A 21,266-nucleotide genomic window follows, 5' to 3' on the forward strand; every position below is an offset into this window, starting at 1 on the left:
GAAACTGACTTAACACTCCCCCTGTGTAATTCCAATTTATTTCAAGAGGTGCACCAGTTTACTTGAAAATGGCTCAATAGCATCAACAGAACGCATATACATCTTTATACAGAGTGGGCAGCAGGAAGATATGCCAATCTTGTTGTTGTTGTTTTGGTTTTTTTGAGACAGGGTTTCTCTGTGTAGTTTTGGTGCCTGTCTTGGATCTTACTATGTAGACCAGGCTGGCCTTGAACTCACAGAGATCCACCTGGTTCTGCTGGGGTTAAAGGCATGTGCCACCATCGCCAGGCCGATATGCTAATCTTATAAGCAGGGGGCCAATGACTGACACTCACACTGAAGATAAACCACGGTGGCTTAAAGGGAGGACTTTGCACATAAAGCAATGGAAGGTTGATGGCATGGTCAGAAGAGGATCATCTTGTAGATGTGTCTAAGTTTACTTAAGAGTAAGTGGGTAACAGCCCCTTAATTCAGTAGGCAGCACATGTGAGACCCAAGGTGATGGCATTAACACTATTGAAGAACATTCAAGGTTGAGCTAGCAAGACTTACTGGGGGGCCAGCTGGTCCTAGAGCCACTTCATTAGTTTCTGAGCAAGAGCAGGAACGTGGAAGGTCTGGGCAGGACTCTTCATCCCTCTGAGTAGGAAAATAAAGGGTAGTTGTGAACAAGACGGTTAATGGCTCTATTAACTCTAAGAAAATACTTTAAGAGGTGTCTTAAAATTTTAAGTGAACATTATACTATAAGGTTCCCAACTGCACCATGTCTTCCGTAAGAAGGCAGCATGGACCATAGGTATCATCGATTATCCTAGCTTTAGAGGGATTTGCTGAAACTGGCTTAGAAATCCAAATGAAGAAACAAAGAAAAAAGAGAGCAGAGGATACTTTGGTTTCTATCTAATTCATCTAGAATAGCAATGCTCTTTGAACTAAAGGCCTTAAAGACTTTCATTATGCGACATCATTTTTCTGTTTTAAATAATGAAAGAAACCTTGTTGAAAGGCTCAGTCAAAACTACTGTTTTAAAAGAGTAAGAACATTAAAACAAAGAACTACAACTGTTGAAGCACATCTGTGTCCTGTGACAATTCTACCAGGGTTTGTAGCTGAAACTAAGAAAACACTGTGGGCCTGAAGCTTTAGGGTAGGGGCCCTTCTTCTCCTCTCTTAGGATATTTACTGACAGGTGATGTTAGAAAATGATTGGTAATGTCAGGCTGAATAAACCCAAGTGAGTTACTCCAATGTAGAGCAAGGCAGCCCTCCTGGTAACCACCTTGTACAGTTTTTAAATATCCTGTTTGGAGCAGATGCCAAAAGGACCTCGGCACTATAGGACTTAGCGTCCACCAGTCCCATTGAGTAGATGGAAAGGGGCTTCATCATTTGAGACCTCACAGGACAGTGAGATGAGATGGAACAGAGCACAGACAATAAATTACCAAGATGAAAGTAAGTCTCTCAAATATTCAAACTAAAACCCCCCAAAAACAGCTGAACCAATGACCTAAACGGTCTTCACATCCTTTTCTTTAAATGATGGACAATAAGGGAAGATTTCCATTCAAATCTCCTGCTAACATATTTCATCTGCTCTAACATTTTGTAGGCTACATTAAAACATAAATTTAAGTATTCCAAAAGACCCCCCCCCAATGAATTTGGCACCAGGTTTCCTGTTTCAAAGACTCAGGGGTGTTTTTGCTACTGCTGATGATATGTGGTCCAGGTATGGAATTATACGCCTTCAGTGAATAAAACAAGGAGAAAAGTACTGAAAAGGACCTAGGTCCTTCCTAGGGGCACTAGGGACCACATTTTTGCTTGATGCAACGTTAGATTCTGTTTCTTCTTCCATTTCCCAACCTATCTTCCTTTATGGCTAACACAAAGATGTCTTGTTTAATTCACCACTAGTTTAGAAACTTATCTGGATGAAGAAAGAATGAGTTACTTGCTTCCCCAAACAGGCCTCCAGGAATTTATTGCCTATAATAAATGTTTTAATCTGGTTCTAGCATCAAATCCTCTGGACTTCATAAAGACTTGACTGTTCTTATCATGCGGGTTTAATTATTAAGATATGCTAACTGCCTGGCTACAGCAGAGCCTCCTACATTAGCTTGCTTTCCATGAGGATCCTAAGATATGGATCTCTCTTTCTGCTTACATGTAGACTTATAGATACTTTATGAGAGAATAGTGGGAAATGCTTAGTTTTCTAATAGTGTCAAATTATACAGATGATGACTACAGTTCCAAATCTGTGGGACAAGATAGCCCGGGGCAGTCTATTAAATTCCTATTGACACTGTGAATGTTTTAAAAAAAATGAAGGAAAATAAAGCAACATTTGGTATCCATTGGACTTCATGTATATAACTAGCTCAAGACAGTTCAGAGCTTCATTCTGGGCATGGGGATGCTACCTTGAAATCCCAGGACTTGGGAGGTAAAGGCAGGAAGGTCAGAGTTCGAAGTCATCCTTGTTTTAGTCAAATCCACTCTGCTGTTGTGATAAAACATTCTGAAGAAATCAACTTAGAGGAGGAGAGGGTCTATGTCAGCTGACTTTGAGAGAAGTCAGAGCAGGAACCTGACTCAGAAACCACACATTGAGTCTGTTCATTGGTTCATTCACAAACCCACACTCACCTGGAGTTAAGGTAACCTAACTTACAGTGTTAAGGACTTGCTGACTAGTGATAGTACTTCCTTTAGTGAGCTTGGTTCTCCCACAATGAACATTCAAGATAACTCCCTATAGATAGGTCCTCAGGCTAATATTAACCAGATGATTCCTCTCAGGTGACTGTAGGCTGTGTCAAACTGACAATCAAATCTAAGTAGAACACTAGGCTAGATAGTTAATTTGAGTACAGCCTGGATGACATGACACCCTCCTCACAGAACAAAATGGATAAACAAAAGCAGTCTACAATTTCAACAGCGTATTTTGAAACATCTTTTTGGTGTCCTGTCTTTACAAGCCTAGTTTTTCAGTAGTTGCTATGATGAAAAACAAGACCATGGGGCAAATCTGTATGTAAAAGGAAGTGAGGAACAGGCATAATCTAACCTCAAGACATGGAAACATTGCCACGTTCAGTAGACACACACTGCTCACTAATAATCATCATTAATCAAGAGTCAAACAGAAATGTCATATTTTCCTTTCAGTGCCTGCATAGTATTTTCCTATGGCTACTGAGTGGTTAGGATAAGCAGGAGGCTTACAGCTAAACATTTCATAAGTGGAACTTTTAAGTATTTCCTTTGGCCGAGGAAGCTTTGTGAAGCAGGAAGTTTGAAAGCATCTGGACTGTGTGTCGATAACATCTGTGATACCAAACCACGTAAGATCATATGTAATGGCTTTATTGATTTCTTCTTTTCTGTCTATTTATTAAAACTTACTGATTTTAGTTATCAACACAAAAGGAATTGCCTATGGTTTGAATATTGATAAACAGCCCCTCACTTCCAAAGAAATCATAGATTTTAATTCTGATAGAGGTGAAAGAATTCTTACCAGGCCGGGAAGTTCACAGCATCTGTCTTTACTGGCCCATGATGTAGAGCAAATGATATCAAACATCTGTAACTGGAACTGATTAAAAAAGATAGTCATCATTCAATAAGGGGGATACAGATAAAAGGTGTTCATAGTTATAATTATTTCATCTGAGATAAAATACAAAAGCATTTCTAACATAAGATTCCAGTACATAAATCTAAAAATAAACTCAAGCTAATTTTGTTCCTGAAATGCACTTTCTGTCTACAGTTGCTCTGTCTACTATCCAAATCCTCCCTGAATCATAACTCCCCCTTCTCAGATCTACTACAGTAAGTTTAGTTCTGTGGTCAAAGCCTTCCTTGGAAGCCCCTCATGATTCTCAAATGCTCTGTAATCATAGAGCACTCTAGATGGCTTCATAGATCACTTCCCATCTACAGTTCAGTTATTTGTATTATCAGTTCCTTAAATTCTTCAAGGTAAGGAGAGAAATGTTCATCTCTGAGTCACTTAGCATAGTATGTAACACATAATAAACAGGTAGACTATCAGATGAACTAATTCTTAGTTCATCCCTTTGTGCAGTTATTGTTCTGTAAGCAAGATACTGTATAGCCTTTTCTGAGATAATAGTAAAATTAGAAAACAAAACATTCCTCTGCTGGAAAAACTTATAGGGAATATTAATAGTAATATAAACTTATACTATTGTTATATAATTAATATCATATTAATTTTAATTATATTTCATTTAATTGATTTGATTAATTATATTAGCATACGATAAAATCAATAAAGTATATTAATATTAATATTCTATATAAATATTGTACTCAAAGAGGTGCTGTGAGAGATTCACAGTGAGTACATGGACTTGGTGTATTTTTATTTAAGCCACTTGTCACACTGTAAATATTTAGTCTTGTTTCACCTACATGTGTTAGTATAACTCAAGGTACAAGGTGAAACATACATAAATATCTCTGTAACAATAGTGAGGGCGAACACTAACTTAATGTCCTGATTACTTCTACTTATTTCTTTCTACATTATTTTAAAATATTTAAGCATGCCATTAATAGCAGAACTTAGAGATGATAGTATTTCCATTTTAATGTTCAACCTTCCTTCAGCAAGTAATGTTTTCAAGAAGGGCCATAAATATGTTGTCCAAAGAATGCTACTCATCCTTGGCCAAGAGCCTCCAGGGTGCAAATGACAGCGCTCAAGTAGCTACTACTATTGAAACCGGCTACTGGAAGTTTGGGAAGCATCACCAAAGAGCCACTTCTAACAGAAAGGAAATGAAACCAAGTTTTCTGTCCTCATGCTAAGAATAACTGTGTGCATTATTGGAACATTTATTCTAACAAGTCAACAGAATAACCTTGGGTTTTGAAGAGACTCATTATTCAAAACATCTTACTTTCTTGAACTTATGCATAGCAACATATTATTTGCTGAAATACCAGCAGAGCACATAACTTTTGTTCTCCTAGATATTTTAACACTCAGGCCCCAAATGTACAATATATGAACCAGAACAGGGAAGCCATACAACAAATAATGAGCAATCTTAAAAAAAACTGAAAAATGAAAACATTTCCAAAAGCATGCTACAGCAGACTTTTGTAAATATAGATAGCAAGAATTCGTTCAGAGAGTACAAATATTAGCGCCTATGGAGCCAGACTGCTGTGGTGAGGGTCCTGACTCCAACCCTAGTGAATTGAATTATTTGAAGACATTTGTCCCTATCTTAAACTCTCATTTTTCTCATCTGCAAAAGTTTGCCCTGACACAGGTTGAACACCCTTAATCTGAATGTACGAAGCTTATTAAATGTTGAAATGATGCCGTGAATGAGAAATTCTACATCTGGCCTTGTTGGGTGGGTTGCATATAAAATGCAAGCACATTAAAGATATCTAAGGTTCCTGCTGAGTGTATGTAAAGAGTATACATGAAACATAAATAGATCTAGTGTGTAGACTCGGATTCCATCCACAAAATATCTCATTGTGTATATTTGAATACTCCAAAATTACAAATTCTTTGATTCCAAGTACTGCAGATAAGGGACTGTCCATTCTATGAGCTAGTCATATGTTTGTTGTGAAGACCAAATGAGTTATTATGGAGATAATATTGAGAACAGTGCTTGAAACACAACTGCAATAAAAAATAAATATCATTTTAAAGTTCTACACACAACTCTCTCATGATTTACTTTTCAAGTATGGAAACTGAAACTGTAAAAATCAAAATAAAAGTGATAGTAGCAAGGGCAGAGAAAGAATAGTTTTCTTCTAAATTATTATTGACTTTTAACATTTTGTTTGAAAAAAAAAATCTTAGCAACAAGCAATATCAACCAACAGGTTTTGGAAATTTGCTCTGTACCAGGTACTATTCTAAGCACTCTATGTCTATCACTTTCCTCAGGTCATCACCGTGGAGCACAGTGATGGGAATGTCCATTCTGTAGTCCAGGTCTGTAGGTCCTGGAATGAGGAAAGCCTAAGTAATTGAAGTACATTGTGAAAGTTCCATTCCAGTTGAGATTTGAACAGTACAACCAATGTGTGGTCTAAGCCAGTGTGGTTTATTTTGTAATAAATGGATCTTTGGGTAAACGCTTAAAACAAAGATAGTGCGGCCTGACTTTTTAATGTCATTGCATCTGAAAATATTTATTCAATGGGTCTCACGATGGCAGCATCAGCTACAGTCAGGTATGTCTGGAAATCATTCGTGCATTAAGAAATTTAACATTCCTGGATAAAGTCTTTATGTCAAAATATTTCAGTGAATGGAAAGATTTACTTAAAGCAAAAGCCCTTCACCACCCCTAGTATGCATCAAGCTTTCTTGAAGTTTTTCCAATAAACATTCAACACCCAACCACTGGAGCTGCATAATGTCTACCTATAAACCTTTGCCTAGCTCTCTGCCCTGTGGAGTAATTAGGATTTGTATGAGCTCAATTTATCTCCTGAAGGGATCAAACATCCACTAAGTACTTAATGAAGCCAATACAATCATTTGCGGAATGCTACTACGTGGGCTGCCTTTTCTTTCGCAAGTCAGATGGAATCAGCAGCTTTTTCTTTGAGTACAGCCAATTTATTCATAGTCGTTTTGCGTTTGTGATAGCTTAGATTCCTGAGCCTGTACTTAGGACTTCTTTCCCAAGGCACATTTCTGCAGACAGATTAAACGACCACAACAAAATAAAAAAGGCTTCTGGCTTTTATTCCAAAAGCAATGGTATGCAGAATTGTACAACTTACACAGGAGATCACACAGCAATGCTATGTTAAAGCATCTCACACTTGAGTGCCTTAGAATGCAAAAGGACATGGTTCAAAAGAAGTCATACCTCAGGCAGTTAATACAAGAGACAGCTCCCCTTTACTTAAATAACTCACCCCCAAAACATAAAAGATCGATTTTAAAAACACAAGGAAGGACACATAACCTTCCACATTTATACTTCGTAATTTCTCTAAGTGGAATACTTAGCCAATTACAAATGCTCATTTTCCATCACTGGACACTTTGTCTGGGTGTAACTCAAAAGACAAGTCATTTGGGGTCAAATGTTGGCAAGAAAATAAGATTAAAATATTTCTTGCCCTTTGAGTCATTTTGATCTATGAATGGGAATTTCAAAGTTCTCTTGGCTCCACTTTCCACTGAGTACCAAATTTTCTCCTCCAATTTTTCTTGAATAATGCAAGTACATTTATGTATTTGTACAAATAGAAAGAGTTCTGTGTATAAGAATGTTCCATATGTAGAGCTGCAGAGACCTAAGCCATCTTCCACTTCTCATTGGGTGTCCAACTTTTCATTGACCTCATCAACAAAGCAAGAAATACTTAGCACTTGTCATGGTAGAGCTTGGAGGTTTGACTTGCTTTTAATTTATTAAACTTTAGAAAAACCATGAGCATTCTAATTAAATTCAGAAATAAAAGTTAACAACTTTTATTTAAATTTGTGAGAAATTTAAACGCTGAAGTATATAAGCATTTTGAAAACAAGATTTGACCACAGTTATTTGCAAGCTTGTAACTCAAATGACGAGTCTTCGAAGCTGTGAAAGAAGAGATGGGGTACATGGTCACTGGATCAGACTCACTCCTTTGCCTTACGATGTATAGAATCAAAGTGTGCGCTAGTGGAAGACAGCCCTGGAAAAGAAGGCACACAGTCCTGGGGAAGGCAGACAGAGTCTCAAATCTCAAGTTCATTCTATGAAAGAAGAACTCTCAGTAACTTCTTCAAGCCTCAGTTTTTGCATCAATGGAGTCAAGGCAGCATGAATATCTCTTTTTATGATTATAGAAGATTAAATTGATATTTCAGGGTAATACATGCTTCCTAGACCACAACAGGCATATGTATTAGCTACTGTTACATCATATGGATTTTAAAAAGCAACGCATGGAAAGCTCCTTTTAAAAATTTAGCACTTATTCTCTTTTTTTTTTTTTTTTTTTTTTTTTGTTTTTCGAGACAGGGTTTCTCTGTGTAGCTTTGCGCCTTTCCTGGAGCTCACTTGGTAGCCCAGGCTGGCCTCGAACTCACAAAGATTCACCTGGCTCTGCCTCCCGAGTGCTGGGATTAAAGGCGTGCGCCACCAACGCCCGGCATCTCTTTTTTAATACATAATTTATTTTTATTTAATGTGCATTCATGTTTTGCCTACATGTATGTCTATGTGAAAGTGTCAGATCCCCTGGATATGGAGTTACAGACAGGTATGAGCTGTCCTGTGGGTGCTGGGAATTGGTCCTCTAGAAGAACAGTCAGGGATTTTAACCTCTGAGCCATCTCTCCAGCGCAGCCCTTGTTTTCTAAAGATTTATTTATTTATTATGTACACAGAAGAGGGTGCCAGATCTCATTACAGATGGTTGTGAGCCACCATGTGGGTTCTGGGAATTGAACTCAGGACCTCTGGAAGAGCAGTCAGTGCTCTTAACCTCTGAGCCATCTCTTCAGTCCCAGCACTTGTTTTCTTAATGTCCTGCTTTTTCACTATTTATAAGTTTTAGATATTGGCCCTCTATTGAATGTGTAGCTGGTTAAAAAAATATTTTCCCATTCTGTACCTTGCCATTTTGCTCAAATAATGGTTTGCTTATAAATAATGGTTTTTTATTTTGTTTTTATGGTTTTTCTTTGTGTGTGTGTGTGTGTGTGTGTGTGTGTGTGTGTGTGTGTGTGTGTGTGTGTGCGTGTGCGCACATCTGTATCTGTTTCTTGAGTCTTTGGCTCTTTTTATTTTTATTTTTTGGTTTATCCTATTATAGCTTGTTTGCTTTGCTTATTTTGTCTTATTTTGTTATTGTTTTTGGATACCTGTTTGTATTCTAATGGGTAAGAGAAAGAAAGGATGTGGATATGGGTGGGTGAAGAAGTAGAGAAGATCTGGGGGGAGTTGGGAGAGAGGAAACTGTGATCAGAATATATAATGTGAAGGGAAGCCTGTTTTCCATACAGAAAAAAATTAACACTTGGCTATTGAAGAATCAACAATTAGTCTACTGTTGAATTCTACACCAAAAACGTCTACTCGGTGAATAAAATTATAGGTGGCTCCCTGACATGTTTCTCTTTTATTTCAATAGCAGGAGCCTGAATACATGCCAATTGAATAACTGCCTAAGTGTTAGATTCAAAAAAGTAGAAGAGAAACTTTAAGAAACATAATTCCATGCCAGAAGCTCAAACTTTCTCTAGAATCATCCAAAAAGAAAAAAGGTAACAAACCTCTTAGAGGAAAGACTGGAAGGGAGAGGCAGTTACTTTCTTTCCACATGTGTTTTGACAGCTAAGTGAGGCCTGCTTATTTAGTTTAGTCTCCCCGGGGGCTGCCGCTGCCTGCAGAATCTTGCATTTCTGAGCACGAGTTGTTTTTGTTAAGCATGTGAGCAATTTCTATACAGTAGTTACTATGTCCCTAATTTCTTTCTCCTTCTCTCAGCTATGATTTGAAAGGATACGTTTCCTTCAGAGATAGAGTCTTTACACTCCGCTAACATTTTGAATTACTGCTAGATTTGGCAGGTGATGCTGACCTGGGAGATACTATTATAATGATTCCTCCTGAATTATCTGAACCACAAGCCTTTACACATCCCCCCTCCTGGAATTAACTGAACCATGCCCATTGCTCACACCCCCTCCTGGGATTATCTGAACTGTACCCCTTACACATCCCCTTTTGCTGGTTATCAGAGGAAGACCAATGTTGAGATGGATGTTTTTGAAAATGAAACCCAAAGGCCAGGACTTCTCTTGTGAGGCAATGGTACCAGTAGGCAATGCCTCCCAAAGCAAGACTAGGACTACTCAATCACATTTTTACGATCTAACCTAATATTATCCAATTCAGCGTAAGCAAATTCTTTAGTAAGTGGGAAGACTGAAAATCTATTTAGTAGCCCTACGTAGACTCCTAGATTATAAGGGAAGCCATGGCTTTTTTTCTTAGTAGCCTTACAAAGAACTCTTTAGTTATTGACATCTGTAAATTCCCCTTTGTCTACTTCTGGCTACAAGTTGCCACAAAGGGCCCTCTGTTTAACTGCATTTCTTTGGTGTCCCAAAGTGAAAAGTTACCATCAGTGCACCTGAAATGTACAGGTACTTTTAGGTTTAGAAATCAATTTTTTGATATTTCATTAGTTATGTACATAGAGCACCCATGGTCTAATTCGAAACATAATGACTGTAAAATTATAATTATAAAATACAAGTAGGGGAGAGTAGGATTATGTTTAAGAGATTGCAGTTGATGCCACATATGGGTCTACTACCTTTTAAGGAAAGAGATTATGTGAGTCAAATAGTCTAGTACTAGGCATGTAGTTCAGTTGGAGGCCTTTGCCTGATAGTCACAAGGTCCTATGATCAAGCCTCTGAACCACAAACAAAACCCCATGTATGAGAAATAGTCCATTTCTGTTCACATTCTAGCAAATGTTTCTTGGGCACTAATTCTGCTTGTAGAAATACGTTAGACACTGTGATGGTTTTTAAAGGAAGCCCACGCTATTGTTTTATTTTAGGGAATTTATATTGTCTAGAGAGGTAAAAATATAAATAAGTGAAAAAGCAAAAAGCTGTGACTGTCAATAATCAGGTTGTAAATAGTATTTAGTTGTCTGTGAAATGTGGGGTGGAAGACAGAAAATTCATTGTTGTAAAAAATTTCATTTCTCCAGTAACACAGCTGATCACCTTTGAGTACTACGCTGTCAGGGTTATTAGATGCACCATGCCTAAAATTAAGACAATCACAGTAGTACTAAATGATTTGGGCCTCGAGTCCCACCCCAAGCCTCCCACCCCCACCTCTCTTCAATGAGTCCATCTATTCATCCTTGAATGTGTTGATCCAGCATATTCTTAGTTTGTTAATTCTGTATTTTTATACTCTGGCAAACCATTTCTGGTGTTATATAAAGAAGAAATATAGATAAGAATAGTCAGAGTTCTTTTTTTAAAAAGTTACTAGTTCTAGAATGACCCAAATCAGAGTGTGCTACTAATTAGCTGTGAATGCATGCAGGCTGTTAAAAGGAAACCCTTTATACACTATTCTGTTTTTGTGGGTAGTGAGTGAAAGGAATGTGATTTCTGTGCCAATTGAAAGTCTCCCAGACTTAAATTTCATTTAGTGCTGTAAAAGTTATTTTAGAAGGATTTTTACATAAGCAAAGACTAATAAAGGGTAAATCTCACATTAGTGATAGCACAGTTTTAAAATAAACAAATCTAACCCAAATCAGAGGCAAATGCCACTTCCCTAGATATAATATTGAGAAACTTTGCATGGATTTGTATTTTCTTGCATAAATTTGTACATGTAGAGTTTTGAATTCCAATAATAAACTACTTATGTCACAAATTAACTGCTGAATATTATAATATTAAATTTTTTTCATTTTTCTTTATTAAGAAATTTTCTACTCACTCTACATACCACCCACAGATCCCACCTCCTCCCTCCTCCCATCCCCTAGCCCTCCTTCCTAAGCCTCCCAACATCCCCACATCCCCCTAATCTTCAAATCTTAAAGTTCATTTAGATAATTAACTAGCCTAGTTCCTGAAGCATTCTCTTTATCATATACCAGCAGCCTACTGCCTTGAACATCCAGGTTTGTTTAAAGAGTCACCATCTATCTGTCTGTCTGTCTGTCTATTTATCAATCCATCCATCCGTCTGTCCATTTATCTCATTACCAAATTCCCTCCCTTGAAAACAGCTAACTGTATATTAAATGGGTTTTTCCTGTAAGAGACACACAGCTTCACTTCCTTATCTACTTACTGGTGCAGAGTTTCCATTGGGTCCTCTTGATCTGACCATTCTCCCCAGGACTTCCACACCATCCGATGTGATATTCGCCGACGCATTGATTGCCTTCTGGCCCACTTCCTTACAGTCAACAACCACTTTGGCCAAAGTCTTGCTGATAACAACATGGAGCTAAATAAAAGAAAGGATGTTTTAGGAAGTGCTATGCATGGAGAACTGTCAACCAATGTGTGTAATTGTATAACTCATCATTAAAAAGTACCGAGAGAGGAGGGAATTCTGTCTCTATGTACTTCGCTAGACCTTTTCTGTGACTGTTCAACATTCAAAAATAAGCTCTATAAAATACCTCTCTCTGACATGAGTTTAAAATGAGTCACTTTTTACTAGAAATTTTAGTTTACTTTTACTGGTGTTTTAAGTTAGCATGCTATTTTGTGATAGTTTGTGTTCTGACAAATAAAGCTTGCCTGGAGACCAGAGGGCAGAGCTGGCCACTAGTTAGCCATAGAAGCCAGGAAGTGGTGGTACACTCTTTAATCCCAGTACTTGAGAGGAGGAAGCAGATCCCTGGGCTACATAAGATTGAACCAGTCTAAAAGAGAAACAGCCAGGCAGTGGTGGTGCACACCTTTAGTTCCAGCACTTGGGATCTCATGCCTTTGATTCCAGTACCTGGGAGGCTCACACCATTGATCCCAGCACATGGGAGGCTTATGCCTTTAATCCCAGCACTGGGGAGGTAGAGATAGGGATATAAGGCAGGTGGAGACAGGATCTCAGCCCCCCATTTGATCTGAGGATTCGTAGAGTTTGGAAGTTTCTAGTGGCTGCTGCTCTGCTTCTCTGACCTTTCAGCTTTCACCCTCAATGTCTGACTCCGGGTTTTTATTGTTAATACTAATTAGGAACAAGCTTCAGCACACAAAGTATTGTGTGCTATTATAGAATTCTATATGTGTCATTACAGTTAGTTCTAATTTGTTCCCTTCCCCCATTGTCTTCCCCCTCCTTCCTCACCTCCCTAAAGCTGAAAGGAGTCATAAGAGTGAAGGGCATGTTCTTAAGGGAGGGGAAGGGAAGCAGTGGAATACATATGAGAAGAAGCCCTTCAGCTTAGATAGTGTCTGATGCAGTTTTCTCAAACCATAAGACACGGAGGACACTGTTTCAGCAGTCACCAGTTCTTCGTGAGGATTTGGAAATGGCAGATATTTCTATCCTCTAAGTAACCATCAAGGGTAAGTATATTGTAGGTAAACCAGGTAACTATACTGTAACCAAGTTCTCAAATAAAAATTTCTGTGCCCACTACACATTTTGATTTGGACTGTTTGTTTCATGAATGCTAGTTCTTCGTGGCAGACTAGTGAAAGTAAAATCCATACTCCAATAATGATTGCACTCCCAAAGTAAGATAACCATGGCAACTCCATGAAGAGGATTAGGCAATGTGAATCAAGCTTATAAGAGCTAAATCAGCTAACACTGTGCTCAAATCACGAACAGACTCAGAACATCAATAATGTAACATCTTTTATGTTAAGATAGTTTAATTTTCCAGATTTTGTTCAATATTGTTTTGTCCCAAGGTTGTATAAAGATGAAAGCACATGGGTTCCTGCCTATTTTTATTTAATGTTTTATTTAAGATACATCAAGGTAAAAGAAATTCCAGTCAGCAGGGCAGTTCATTAGAAATTTTTCTCTCAAAAAAAACTAACCATTACTCAAACAGTGACCATCCCTGGGGAAATCCCACCACATCGCTTGCTTCTTGCTAACATTGTCATTTATAAGAGTAGAAATTGACTTCTGTGAGTTCTGGGGAGATTGTTCGTTCTCATGTTTAAAACAGTATTTTTTCTTTACAAAGGACATTAAAACATTTTTTAAAAATATTTTGCTTCTTTGGTTACACATACAAGTGGTTATTCTACTTATATAGTTGCTAACATGTTGGAAAAGGTTTGGGGACTGTATTTTATATCCAAAATGTAAAAGATGGAGCTAACTCATAATCAATAAAGAGTGAGGATATTTATTCAATGTTAATGCTTTGAACAGATAAAATCTGGTCTGTGAGAATTGGACTTTCATTGGCATCTTCCATCAATAGTCATATGCTGCATCCGTTCATTACACAGTAGGCCTCTCCTTTTATTTTGTTTCTTGTTTAGCTTTACTAACACATAAGCTAGAGGGAAGTATTTCATTATTCAGCTTTAACTAATTTAAAGGTTTATGCATATGAAGCCAATCATTAACCGCACTTCTAGCTCCTTGAGTTCTGGTAAGGTAAATCAAGCCTTACACCGCCTAAGACACATGAAGAGTTCCTTGAAGGGAGGACATGAGCCCATACCTAAGCCACAGGCTGTGATGGCAATGACTCTTTCGACACAGATGGATATGCTTTTCATCTCCCCTAAAGTTTTCCCTGGTGGCCTTGCAATACACCCTGCACAACCAGGAAAAGTATCCCACCACGATTCTAATGAAATTCAAAGAGCTGTCGATGGAACTTCTAATTAGTAAACCTCCACTTGTACCCCCACACACACCCACACACCCCCACACACACTTTTAAGATAGGTATGTAATCCTATCAAACATGAAAAGTAAGTTTTCATATATGATCATTCTTAATTATACAGTGTGCAGTAAAGATACCAAAAAAAAAGAAGAAAAGAAAGAAAGAAAAAAAGAAAGAAAGAAAATTCCAATTGGCTAGGAAGACCTGTAATCCTTTCTAAGTGTGTGTGTGTGTGTGTGTGTGTGTGTGTGTGTGTGTGTGTGTGTGTGTGTGTGTGTGTGTGAGTACATGCTCCATAACATGTGTAATGTCAGAGAACAACTTTGTAGAGTTGGTTTTTTCCTTCCATCTTTCACATGGATTGCAGGGATCAAAATCAGGTCATTCAGCCTGTACTATCTGGTGCTAAGTGCATTTTTCCACTAAGTTATGTCACCAACACAGCCAGCAATCTTTACTACATTACACATAATGCAGCAAATGGGCATTGGCTAATTAGTAATGCAGAATTTTCTCCTCAAAGGGGGAACCCGGACCAAATCTGTCAATGTCTCCTGGAGTGCCTGCAATGAATGCACATTTCAATGTCCCACCTCAGAACCTTGAGTGTCATTGTCAAGTCCTGAAGGAAATAATTCTTACTCAAGTTAAATTCTGAAATCCAAAGCTCTATGAATTTTAAGAAATATATTTCTGAGCTGGGAATAGTGGGAATAGCATTCCTTGAATCCCAGGAGGATTAGGATGATTAGGAGGCAGAGCCTGTTGGATCTGAGTGCTTGATTTCCAGGACAGCCAGGGCTATGTAGAGAGACCCTGTCTCAAAACCAGAGCAAAACAAACAAACAAACAAAACAAGCAAACAACAACAATTACACACACATATTTCTGTTCCTCCTAACAGAAAATGGAATTAATCAGTACATTTTACAGAGATCCTCACTAACCTTGTGAAAGCTTCCGTAGAACATTTTCCTGATGTCAGGTCCTTCAAAAGTGACCGTTTGAAAATCTCCAGTATAGTCATAGTTAAAATAAGTTAGAGTTTTCCCACCATCTAGTCAAATAAAAAAAAAAGGCAAAATATTTCAGAAATAACTTAAATTGGTGAATAACTTTTTTCTAAGATTCAGCTTGACAGAAAACATTGAATCCATCATTTTGAAACCATGTCTAAAACAAAATGAGTGGGATGAGACACCGATCACTCCTCAGGTTTTTAGTGCCTTTCAGGGTTAAAGTACTTGACTTAACGACATGTAATGATGGAGAGACCAGGAACCTACATGTCCCTTCCCTTATACCTCTCTACCTAAACTCTTATCTACATCATCTCTGGAGAGAGGTCATCAAAGCTTAGAGTAAAAGAAGATAATGAGAGAGGACATTATCAATAAATATTAGGAAAGAAAAAGTAGGCACTTTGACTACTAGCCCACTACAGACATCAACTTTTCCAGGACATGATGCATTCATTACCACATGGATGTCTCCTTTGTTATGAACTGACAAACATAGGCTTTTTAATCTTTGATCTTTTGTCTTGCAATGAATTTTCATTATTAAAAATAAAAATTCTCCCCCCCAATAGTGCTTTGTTACATGAAAATTTAATTTTCACTTTACTCCTAAGTGAACATTCTGAACAAAAGCAATCTATGGGAAGAAAGAGTTTGTTTAAGCTTGCAGTCCATCATGTCAACTCAAGGCAAGAACCTACAGCCGAGCCTGTCTGCTATTCCACACAACCAAAGAGACACAAGAGGAACCGTGGAAGGTGCTGCTTGGTGATTCATTAGCAGACTCATGCTTACCTATCCTTCTTATGTAGCATAGGACCATCTGCCAGCAAGGTGCCGCCCACAGTGGGCTGGACCTTCCTACATCAATTAACAGTCAAGACACTCCCCTATAGGCATACCCACAGGCCAATCCAATCTGGGAAGACCCTTATTGGAGATTCCCTTCCCATGTGACTCTATGCTATGTCAAACTGACTGTTAAAGCTAACTAGAAAAAGGATCAAATTCATTTTAGTCATTTGAAGATTTCTTTCTCTTTAAGCCCAGAGTGCATATGGAGTTAATGATTTAATCCCTTTCAGTCTGTAGATGCTCCTTAGTTTCAATGTCAATGCAAAAGGATTTTCTCTATACTATACTATGTGTGATTGTTGATTGACTCCCATACATTTTTCCATGACTTGGAAATAAGACCAAACTAATCTCCTTACTCAAATGTTTGAGTCAGTTAAGTAGAAATACCTTTCATGTCTTCATTGTAATTACGGGACTCACTAAACTCCACGACATGAATCAAGAACTGCGCATCGTGTGCTACACTTCCAAGCAGGACAGAGGAAAGTTTCCCTGGCTGGTTCCTCCTCAGTTTCCAGCCTCAGAGCATTGTAGATTCCCAGCATCTGAACATTTGCACTTCTCTTCACTTTCTCAAGGATAGGATTTGGTAGCACACACACAACTTACAAATTTATATCTATTCCAGAATTCTTTCCAAATACAAATTGGCATCCTCTATGGAATATCAAATAGACATATGTATTTATCGTATCCATGTACAATCAATGAACTTCTGATCCCATTTCTCCAAGCAACCCTGACCCCCTAATTTTGCTCTGCCTGTAGTCTTCACTCTCTAGTAGAAACTGCTTGTCTTGCTTCACCTTGCTTTACCATCCATCTGAGCCTAATGCTGGCACAAAGCAGGAGTTCAATGAGCATTTCTTGAAAGAATTGGTTAACAAGTGAATGAATCAATGATTTCATAATCCACTGCTTGTTGTTTATACACTGCATAAGTTACATTGCAACAGGAAATGGCAAGATGGGATGCCACATGCATTATCATCTATATAGCAAATGCTATACACATAAATATACTTACTGTCTAAAATGATGCCAACCAGTGGGTCAGAATTTTTATTTAAAATCTCCCAAAGAGCAAATGGCTCCTGTGGAGTGTCAGGAAGAATCCGGAACAGGAAACTCATTGTATAGTCAGAAGGCAGTCCTTCTGGATGCAGATATCTGATGATGGAATAAAATAATGCCTTATTGTATCTTTCTTGAGAAAGTCATCCTGTGACCATAAGTAATACATTTTCATTATAGAAGCTTTGAAAAAACAAAAGGAGATTGCCATGAACCCCCATTAGTTCACTGTTTTAGGCTGTCCTCTCCAGCTTTGGGAGGTTTCCCCTGTTTCCTCCTTCCAATTCACTTTGGGAGTGATTGGATTGCAGACATACACCCCTGCATCCATTGCATCCATTTTTTTTTCACATAGGTTCCAAGTTCCTGCTCATCAGGTTTGCATAACAAACACATTTATCAGCTGAATCATCTCCCTGGCCCTATCTGTGGATTTTACCTCAAGTCGTTGGTTTCTCTGAGTTTTTCTTTTAGCGTTTCAGAGTTGTTTAGAAGCTTGAGACTTAGCATACATCAGAATTTAGAGTACATATGGTCCACTGGGTTACTATGTACACATCCATTTTTTTACATGTTTTCACAGATGAAACTATGCCAAACTTCACCCAGTATGAGGCTGATGTCTTAATGTTAATTTTTCAAAAATTTCATGTTCTATGTATGAATGTTTTGTCTGCATGTAGGTCTGTGCAACAGGTACACGCCTATTGCCCAGAGGGGCCAGAAGAGGATACCAGATGCTCAGGAAGTGGAGTTGCAGATGGTTGTGATCTGTTCAGTGGGTGCTGGAAGTTGAACCCAGGTCCTCTGGAAGAGCAGCTGCTGCCCTTGACTGTTGGCTGACCTATATTTCCAGCCCCAGGGTTGTTTTTAAATAAAGAACTATAAACATCATTCGCTCTAAACATCATAGAAAATCTTACCACAAGCTATTACAGTAAATTACAAATTGACACTTTTCTTCTTTTTTTATTTAATTTTTGTTTTCATTTTATATACCAACCACAGTTCCCCCTCCCTCTCCTCCTCCCTTTACCACCTTCACCTCCCCTTCCCCACCCCCTCCTCAGAGAGGGTAAGGCCTCCCAAGGGGAGTCAACAAAGTCTGGCACATTAAGCTGAGGCAGGGCCAAGCCCCTCCCTCCTGCATCAAGGCTGAGCAAAGTATCCCACTATAGGGAACAGGCTCTACAAAACCAGTTCATGCCCCAGGGACAAATCCTTGTCCCACTGCCATGGGACAAATTGACATCATTTTTATATTGAGATATGATTAACTTTAGCATCTTGCAAGGAAAACCTACTTGGTTGGCTGGGAAACCAGGGCATCTTTGTGGATTTGGTAACACGGGAACAAATTGAAGGTGCCAGGTTCCATAGAAACTCCTTCCACTGCAGAAAAATCCTTTTCAACCAAACCAAACATTTCCATCATCTTAAATCCTAAGGTGGTGAGAGAGAGATAGGAGCAAACAGGAAATTAAATTATTTTTAATTTTCTACTAAGTATTTAAACAGTGACAGCTGGACCCCAAACAAGTATTAATCGATGTTTGTAATTAAAATGTTGTGGTAATGATGGGGATTGTATTGAATCTGTAGATTGCTTTTGGTAGGATGGCAATTTTTACTGCATTAATCCTTCTGATCCATGAGCACGGGAGATCATTCCATCTTCTGATATCTTCTTTAGTTTCATTTCTTCAAATTTTTATCTTATAAAAAAAAATCTTCACTTGCTTGATCAGAGTTACCCCCAAGATACTTTTATAGGCTATTGTGAAAGGTATTGTTCTCCTGATTTCTTTCTTAGTACATTTGTCATTTGTCTAGACGAAAGCTACTGATTGTTTGAGTTAATTTTGTATCCAATTACTTTGATAAAAGTGTTTAACATCTGCAGGAATTTCCTGGTGGAATTTTTTGGGCCACTTATATATACAATGATATCATCTACAAATAAAGATACTTTGACTTCGTCCCATCCAAGTTACAATCCTTCTAACAACAGAGGTTAGGTATAGAGCAAGGGACTGTGGGATAGAAATGGATCTCCCTAAGAAGAGAAAATAAGATAGGTGGATGGATGAGGAGGAGAACAGAAATGGGAGCACTGAATGGGGATGAGGAGGGAAGAAGGGAGCAAGGGAGTGAATACAGAGAGGAACATAAAAGTAAGGACCATCAGAGGAGTCATGTGGAAACTTAATGCAGTAGAAGCTTCCTATGTGTATGAAGGTGATCTAAATAAAAGCACTAAATAACACGAGAGATGGAGTCCCAATTGGGCATCTCTTATCACTGAATAAAGCTTCCAGTATCAGGAATAGGTCTAACATCTAATTGAGCTGTTGGCCAAAGAGGCCCTATGGAAAACTCCAAAACAACCTAGACTATTGTCAAGACTGTTGGTTGCTCTGTACAAACTGACAATAAGATTGTATTGTTGAAGACAACACCTACACAGATCACTGAACACGGAGCTGGTGCCTACCTAGAGCCTTCACTCCTATGGGCTAATGTTCATGGTCCTGGAACATACTCTGCATGCTACCAAAGAAGAAAGGTAAACACCAACCCAGCTATAAAACCTTAGGTCGACAAGGATGACCTGCCTGAAAGATGTGTTAGTGCAATAGTGGTACAAGGCTTGTGGGAGTCACCAACCAATATATGCTTGGATTTAAGACTTACTACCTGACATTGCCTGGGTAGCCAAGAACCTGAAACTAGATAGGTCAGGGACTTAGGATAAAACAAAATACTACTGCTCTGCTAAAGGAATACAGCCATAAAATGACTCCTAGCAACATTCTGCTATACTCATAGCTCCATGCGTTGTTCAACCATTACCAGAGAAGCTTCCTCTTAGAGTAGATGGGAACAGATGCAGAGACCCACAGTCAGACAATGTACAGAAGGTGAGAGACCTTAGGACTCAGTCCTAAATGGGATATCTCTATCAAATACCTCCCAGGCTCAGGGAACCCTGTAGGAAAGGAGGAGGAGAGATTCTAAGAGCCAGAGGGGATGGAGGACATCAAGGAAATAAGGCCTTCTAAACACAGCAGGACCAAGGCACATATGAACTCACAGAGACTGTGGCACCAAACACAAGGCCCAAATGGGTCTTCACCAGATGGGGTCCCAGCACTAAGAGAAATGGGCACAAGCCTCTATCCCTAACCCAGAAGCTATCTCCAATTTATAACCACTCGCAAGTGGAAAATTCAATTTCTCCAATGGAGTCTCACTGGGGACACTCCGAAAGCCAGGCCCAGTGCTCATCAGTAGATGCTGACACAAAACTAACTCAAAGGCATCACTGGAGGTTCTTCATCTCATAATGCCTTGTCGGGGTTGAACACCATACAAGTCATTTGCATAGACATTAAGGCTTCTGTTTTTATGGGATTCCTGTGTGTGCTAACGTGTGTGTCTTGGCATCTGTATGTTTCTTGTGCCTTTTCTTTGGCTCTTTTTCTCGTGTTTGTTTGCTTGTTTTGTCCTATTTGTCCTTATTTCTTTGTTTTTGTTGTATCTTATTTTATTATCATTCTTTAGATGCCTATTTGTTTTCTGGCAAGAGACAGAAATAGTGTGGATTTCGGATGGGAAGGGAGGAGGAAGGATCTCTTGAAGTTGAGGGACGGGAAACCATAATCAGAATATATCATATGAAAAAATGTATTTCAATAAAAGAAAACAGGAAAAAAATGTGACAACACATACCTGCAAGATCGACTCCATCCTTGTGCACCATTGGGCAGGCTGAAAAACAAGGCAAGTGATGTAAAAGCCCATCTTATGTATCTCCAAAATGTATGGTTTCATTGTTGTGGGCACAGGCAATTAACACAACCTTCCCTAAGCTTCCCACACCTGAACTGTGGAGTAACTCTGAG

At 38.6% G+C, this 21,266-nt stretch overlaps 1 protein-coding gene across 6 annotated transcripts in view; it reads right to left on the bottom strand.

The window, feature by feature from the left end:
• Positions 1–21,266, bottom strand: part of Col14a1 (collagen type XIV alpha 1 chain) — a 201,637-nt gene that overhangs the window by 52,965 nt on the left and 127,406 nt on the right. For all 6 annotated transcript variants that reach the window (XM_076555764.1, XM_006982385.3, XM_076555765.1 and 3 more), the window contains exons 30-36: positions 21,094–21,132; positions 18,666–18,804; positions 17,315–17,457; positions 15,358–15,467; positions 11,887–12,045; positions 3,546–3,623; positions 559–645 (exon numbers count right to left, since the gene is read on the bottom strand). In XM_076555764.1, coding sequence (XP_076411879.1) covers positions 559–645; positions 3,546–3,623; positions 11,887–12,045; positions 15,358–15,467; positions 17,315–17,457; positions 18,666–18,804; positions 21,094–21,132 — 755 coding nt within the window. The remainder of the gene's footprint in view (positions 1–558; positions 646–3,545; positions 3,624–11,886; positions 12,046–15,357; positions 15,468–17,314; positions 17,458–18,665; positions 18,805–21,093; positions 21,133–21,266) is intronic.

This window comes from Peromyscus maniculatus, chromosome 20, assembly GCF_049852395.1.
Source record: "Peromyscus maniculatus bairdii isolate BWxNUB_F1_BW_parent chromosome 20, HU_Pman_BW_mat_3.1, whole genome shotgun sequence".
Taxonomy (NCBI): Eukaryota; Metazoa; Chordata; class Mammalia; order Rodentia; family Cricetidae; genus Peromyscus; species Peromyscus maniculatus.